At 30.6% G+C, this 7277-nt stretch overlaps 1 protein-coding gene across 1 annotated transcript; it reads left to right on the top strand.

Moving 5' to 3' along the window:
- Window positions 1–4748: 4748 nt before the first annotated feature.
- LOC127132409 (uncharacterized) lies at window positions 4749–6159 on the top strand. Its single transcript, XM_051061359.1, has 3 exons — window positions 4749–5322; window positions 5416–5660; window positions 5747–6159. The coding sequence occupies exons 1-3, from the start codon at window positions 4855–4857 to the stop codon at window positions 5991–5993; spliced, it is 960 nt and encodes a 319-aa protein (XP_050917316.1). The 5' UTR covers window positions 4749–4854; the 3' UTR covers window positions 5994–6159.
- The last annotated feature ends 1118 nt before the right edge of the window (window positions 6160–7277 follow it).

Below are 7277 nucleotides of genomic sequence, written 5' to 3'. Positions count from 1 at the left end.
GGTAAAAAACACCTTGAGCACGAAATGTGTATATACCACGACCAGATGCAAGAATATTCTCATCAACATGAACACCAATTGAAGTGAATGAGAGCACATGGTTATAACTTCGAAAATGTTGCCTATAATGTTTTCCTTCAGCTGAATTATCCAAAAATAATTGTTGCAATCCTGTAGGAGCATTAACTCGTAAAAATGATATCTTTCCACCAGTATAGCACGTGTCATGTGATTCATGATGAAACAATCTTGCATTGCAGTGTCTACAGGTAATTGGATGAGGCAACCGATATTTTGCCATCGTCATGTTATTTTTGAAATTTCGAGCAAGATTGTGCTTTGCTCGAAAAACATGTCCTGATTCTATAGGCAGGAGTTTGATATTGATTACTAAATATTTTTTAAAATCTAAAATACAATCTATTACTTACTATCTACAAAAAGGACAAGGAATTTTGGACTGACTTTTTTTATTCCAATATTGCCATTCCTTTCATAACTGCACATTTTTATTTATTTTTTATTTATCCATTAATTTTAATATTTATTTATTTTAAAACATGTAAGTTACTAAAAAGAATTGAATTGTGTATAGAAAAGTTAAGCAATTGTTGATTTAAGAAGTTCATTTAAAACTACATATATAACCGTTTTAGTGATTTGTCTTTTTTTTTCTTTTAAATTCTCAAAACAATGAACTAATATGTAAAATGGCACCGCCTGACTTTGTAAAACGTATAAGGCAATTGTCAGCACCGTAGTATATGTTCTTAATTCTTTGTTTTGTGTTCAAATATTAGGTCATTGGTAGTTTTTCATTTGGAATTTTTGACGTTTATGAAACATTTTTTTGACCTTTGTTACAACTTATGAAACACTAATTCAAACCAAGCAGATGTGACGAGGGAAAAGTGAAGTTTATTTTGTTTCTCTGACCAAGAAGTTACATAGAAGTTATTGATGTCACATTGAATAAGATTAGTTTATACCTCTATTTTCTCTCTCTATAATTCTCTTTATTCTTTAATCTCTATTTTATTATTTTCTATAATTCTCTTTATTCTTTAATCTCTATTTTATTATTTTCTTTAATCTTTATTTCATCTGGTGGAAGGTATCTTATTCATTATCGTGCTTTTATCATTTTCAATATCTTTTATTTTTTTAACACATAATCACAAAAGGTTGATAGACGTTCACTTCGGATGCATTATTATTCTAGTTTTCAATCAACATAAGAAAAAGTAAATCAATAATTTTATGTTAATTTTCATAATATTTTTGAAGGAGATATATATGGAGAAGGAAAAGGGAGAAGAAGAGAAAACACCATTTCAACCAAGACGTATGTTTTAGCCACAACTTTAGTAATGATACAACTTTTGATTTGGTATGTTATGATTGAAATTTAAAATTTATTGATTAATTTTGTTGGTTAATGTGCTTTTGTGACAAAATTACTGCACTTTATAACTATAGAATTCTAACACTGAGTTCAATTATTTTTTTGTTTTGTTATTCAAACTTACCTTTTATATTTCTAAATTTATAATTTATATTTGATAGATTTAAATGATTCTGTTTCTTCAAGATAATTTTAAATTTATAAAAGAAGATATTTTTTGTATATTTTTTTCACTCCTTGCTTTTATCACGTGTCTTAAATTTGGTTCTATATCTCGAAAGAAAATAATGACTTATTTATGTATGTTTTTATTAACTATATTTTTTTTATTTTGTTTTTATTGCTTCTTTCTTAAGTAGAAAAAGAAGAGGAATGGAGTCCAATGATGCTATCCATATGGGAAAACAAATGGGATATGATAGATCAATAAAAGACAGATAAATTTATGATGATAAATAAATGAATAAAGATAAATTGTTGAGTATATTTAAAAAGTGTAAAAGAGACATTTTTCATAATTTTATTTCAGCAATTCATTGAATATTTCTACACTGTAGACAAATTTTTATTTATTAAAAAATGATGATACTAATTACTATTTTTTATCTATAGAATATATACAGGGGATATCCCTTTTTAGTGTGACTTATTTTTTTTTCATTTCGTTTTTACCCTTTAAAAACTGCCAAGGAGTTATTATAAGCAACAATAACCTATTTATTTATAATTGCTCTGTCTTTGTGTTAAAGAGCAGGTAAACTTGGAAATATAATCCGAATGACGAACATAGATAGAGAATAACCAATAGATGAGAATATAATATTTGTTGTCTCTGTGTTTAAACTTTTACCATTAAATTCATTGTGATTGGAAATTAAATTTTTACTTTACTCAAATGCAGAGGAGAGATATACTCATTATCATATTCTTTATTAATTGATTTTTATGTAGAATTGAATCTTTTAATGTAATATATAATGTACATATTGATCATCACCAACCAAGTGCAACATCATTAACATGTGTAATTCTACTTGGACCGACTTCAGTATCATGAGTTCTTTGAAAGTGTGATTTTGGAAAAGTCATATTTGTAAAATTTTAAAATGGAATTCTCGACTGATTGTTTATAGCACGAGATGTTTAAGGTTGTTTATCTTGCTCTTTCCGCCGCCTATAATTTTCACGTCGTCTCGACAAATAGTGGTTTTCTCTCTGCTCGTTGCTCATATTTTGTCTCCTCTTCCTTTCATTTTCCACCCTTCTTGATCTTTGTTGTTGACTTGATATTTGACGGGTATTATTTTTTATTTTATTAATGTAACTGCCAAACACGTATGTAATTTGTGAGTACGATAGATAAGAAAAATTGAACATATAATAGAAACAAACAATTCAACAATTATATCATCAAATAATTCATCATTGAACTTAAATTGAAATCAAAAGAAAAAAAAGAAAACATATACATGAATGTTCGACAATCATTAATGATGAGTTTGTTTCTTCTTAAACAATCGTGTAACTTAAATATCCTGAAGTTAAAAATCAGAGTAAAAACTATAATTGGATATTATTGTTCCTAACATGTATAAAATTGGAAAGAAAAGAAAGAATCAAACATGAGTCGAACTTTCATAATGTCAACAACAACATGGACATCATCTTCTCCCAATATGAGTATGTTGAGGTTGCTCACCAGAGACTCCATCTATCTTGATAGAAACTTCATTGTCGCTGCCACTGGAAAAATTAAAAAGTCAATTCAACTAATACCATAAAAACGAAGTCTAACTAATAATTTCATAAATTTTAATAATAATTATTTTCAAAGTAAAAGAAAATAGATTAGTTAAAAAAGGAAAAAAAGAAAGCAAATTAAAGAACAACTTAAAGGGAGACTTGTGAAGAATAGGGAGAGAAGAAAAGTTAATGAGATATATTGAGAGAATAAAAATATGGATATAAGATGGTGATGAAGGCAGTTATGCTACATAAATTAAGGTTTAGAAATACGAAACTCACAAAATTGCAAGGTTGGTTGAAAGTTGAAATGAAAGAAAGACGGTAGAACAAATCACATATTAATGTATGGTTATCTATTGCTCCATTTTGTTTTGTATCCTTTTTTTCACGTATGCGTCTCGGATGTTGTGTCTAGAAAACAAACACGGTGAGAAAGTGTGAAGGTAAAACATAAATGTAAAAACAGAAAAAGGATAATTAATAAGAAAAAATTGGAATAATGCCCCGTTTCTAAAACTGCTCCAACATTTTTTTTTTCAATAAGAATTTGTTAAGGATAGAAATTTCCATGTATTAGTTATTTAATTAATGCTATGATGAGAAGTTGACAATGAAAGAGTATTTGTGTAAAAAGAAATAGTTACTTCAGGGGAAGATGTGGGAAATATTAAGGCCAACCCAAAATTTCCTATTCTTTCTATATATAATAATAGATTATATTAAGTTTAATAATATCAATATGTTCAGGGGCGGTGTTAATATGTTCAGGGGCGGTGTTGTAGAGGTCCGAGGAGTGCTACCGCACAGGACCTCCGACTTTTTAGGGTCCCAAATTTGATCGATAGGGTCAATATAAATATAAGACTAACGAATATATAAATCACTAATTCCAATTTAATATATGATTGTAGTGTAGCCTAGCGGTGAACATACTGTTTTGGTAGTAATACAACCTGTGTTTGATTCCTTGTTCTTACAGCAACCGATAATCTAAATAACTTACATTTAAATTTATTTAAAATTTAATATCGCAATTAACCTAATTAATTTTTTTTCTTTTATTAATACGTTTTATAGATCTATGAAAAATGTTGAGATGTAATTTTGAAAATATTTATATTTTTGTATCATTGTAAATCATTACATTAATAAATTTGAAATAGTAGTTATGAAACTTTTATTAAATGATATGTATTTTTTTTATAAATCGAAGATGGTAAGAGAAGAAAGACGCGAATAACTAAACTTCGACCTAGTATTTTTTATCATCTTTGTTTCTATATATTTAATTTTATTTAAAATTAAATAAAATATATTTTTTTAATTTGTTATGTTTTTATCTATTAAATATCTAATTTTAAAATAGAACGGGGCCTCCAAATTGATTGGGACGGGCATGAATATGTTTATAATTTTATTATTTTCCTTAATTGAAAATCTTAAAATTTAAAATAGAAAATCAAACTAAAGAAAAAAATTACAAACTTATTAAAATCGAGGACGCCTATGTCTAACAAAAACAAAAAATGATTAGCTGGCGAAACTGATACACAAGATTTGGCAAATATCCGACAAAAATGAATAAATATTGTATATAACATTATCCATTATTAAAGTATTATCGCCACATTAAATTATCTTAACATCCACTTCAATACGTGCTTCCAAACTTTCTTCACATTTTCTCTCGGAAAGAATCGATCATGGAAGGAATAGAACACAGAACAGTTGAAGTTAATGGAATCAAGATGCATATCGCAGAAAAAGGCAAAGAAGGACCGGTTGTTTTGTTCCTTCACGGCTTCCCTGAACTCTGGTGCTCATGGCGTCACCAGATTGCTGCTCTCGGCTCTCTCGGTTACCGTGCCGTGGCTCCCGATCTACGAGGCTACGGCGACACCGATGCTCCAGCTTCAATAAGTAGCTACACAGGATTTCATATAGTAGGGGACCTTGTTGCTCTCATCGATTTACTCGGCGTTGAACAAGTATTCCTTGTTGCTCATGATTGGGGTGCTCTCATTGGATGGTATTTATGCATGTTTCGACCTGAAAGAATCAAAGCCTATGTGTGTCTCAGTGTTCCCTTCCTCCGTAGAGACCCCAAAATCAGAACCGTTGATGGCATGCATGCTGCTTATGGAGATGATTATTATATCTCCAGATTTCAGGTCCTTTCCATTTCTTTGTTTATATAAAATGAAGTGAGAAGTTGCTGTAATGATCGATCTATTTGTCATAATTGTTTTTGATCCATATCACAGGAACCTGGCAAAATGGAAGCTCAGATGGCTGAAGTTGGCACTGCATATGTGATGAAAAATATCCTCACAACTCGCCAAACTGGTCCTCCCATTCTTCCAAAGGGAGAGTATGGAACTGGGTTCAACCCCGATACCCCTGACACTCTGCCCTCTTGGCTCACAGAAGACGATCTTGCTTATTTTGTCTCCAAATTTGAGAAAACGGGCTTTGCTGGAGGATTGAACTACTATAGAAACTTTAACTTGTAATGTTTTGATTCTCAAATTTCTGTTAATAGTTCATAGCTAGTGATCACAATTCTAATGAGACAAATTATTTCTTGTATTACAGAAATTGGGAGCTGATGGCACCATGGAATGGAATGAAAATCATGGTACCTGTCAAATTCATTACAGGTGAATTAGACCTGGTATACACCTCGCTTAACATGAAGGAGTATGTACATGGTGGAGGTTTCAAAGAAGATGTGCCCAATTTAGAGGAAGTGATTGTGCAGAAAGGGGTGGCTCATTTCAATAATCAGGAAGCAGCCGACGAAATTAGCAACCACATTTACGAATTCATCAAGAAGTTCTGAGCTGATCTGCCAATAAAATAATAATGCGGTTGAATTTAATGTTATGGTTGTAGCTGAATTATGCAGTTGAATTTATTGAATTAATGTTATGTTCTTAATAGTTGCATGGGTTGTAATTGCAATAATTGTTCACTTGTATTCCATCTACTTAACACTTTTGATACTAGATATTAGTTCTGAATTTGTGTTTCAAAATAGCTCTCACCTATGGTTACTAAAAAGTGACTTGGAATAAAATACAACAATAGATTAATATAAAGCGGATATAAAAAATTTCAAATTTGTAGAAACTTTGAGGATCGACAAAAATATAAGACGGCAAATCGAACAAATAAATACGCAAAAGAACATTGATATTTTTAACGTGGAAAACCCCCTTAATATGAGAGTAAAAACCACGAATCGTCCAAACTAAATATATAACTCCACTATAATCAATTAAGGGTACAAGAGAGTCTTAAAGTGATTCACAAACTAGTATTAACAATCGCAAATCACAAAACAAATTAGCTTACAAATAAGAATAAAAAAGCTGAAAAAAATTCCCAAATCTGCAGTTTTAGTGCGAAGCAGATAACTCTTACCTTAGACGTTGATTTGAAATTCTGAATGGTCAAACGTTAGATATATGTGTTACGAACCCGCCCTTCAAATTTGAGCTCGATCCGACGGTTAATGAATCGGGGTTTGTTGATTTAGTGAGACGGGTTGCAGAAAAGCGGGAATGAGTTTCTCTCCTTTTTTCTCTCTTTTGAATCCTTATTTTCTCTCTATCTTTCTCAATCCTAAATTGATCCTTTCCACTTAAATAAGTTAGATAAATTGGCTAATCATATTTGAGCATTTCTCCCCATAGGAATGAAGCTCAAACCCAACAAATCTCCCCTTCACAACTATGTGCTGAAAATCGTCAAACCGACGATATCGCAACAAGCTTCAAAATTTCCTCTTGGTAATGCTTTAATCATCATATCTGAACCATTATCATATGTATAAACTTTAGCTAACTCCAACAACTTAGCATTCAAAACATCACGTATCCAATGATATCTCACATCAATGTGTTTGACCCTATTATGAAAAGTCAGATTCTTACCAAGATGAATAGCGCTTTGACTATCAACAAGTAACACATATTTGTCTTGAATAAAACTCAGCTCATGCAAGAATTTTTTCAACCATAGTAACTCTTTGCATGTTTCAATAATTGCAATAAACTCAGTCTTTGTAGTAGACAGTGCTACACACTTTTGCAATCTGGACTGTCAAGCCACAACTCCCCCT

The sequence above is a fragment of the Lathyrus oleraceus genome, chromosome 3 (genome assembly GCF_024323335.1).
Source record: "Lathyrus oleraceus cultivar Zhongwan6 chromosome 3, CAAS_Psat_ZW6_1.0, whole genome shotgun sequence".
Lineage (NCBI taxonomy): Eukaryota > Viridiplantae > Streptophyta > Magnoliopsida > Fabales > Fabaceae > Lathyrus > Lathyrus oleraceus.
This window is presented reverse-complemented; position numbering and strand designations above follow the sequence as displayed.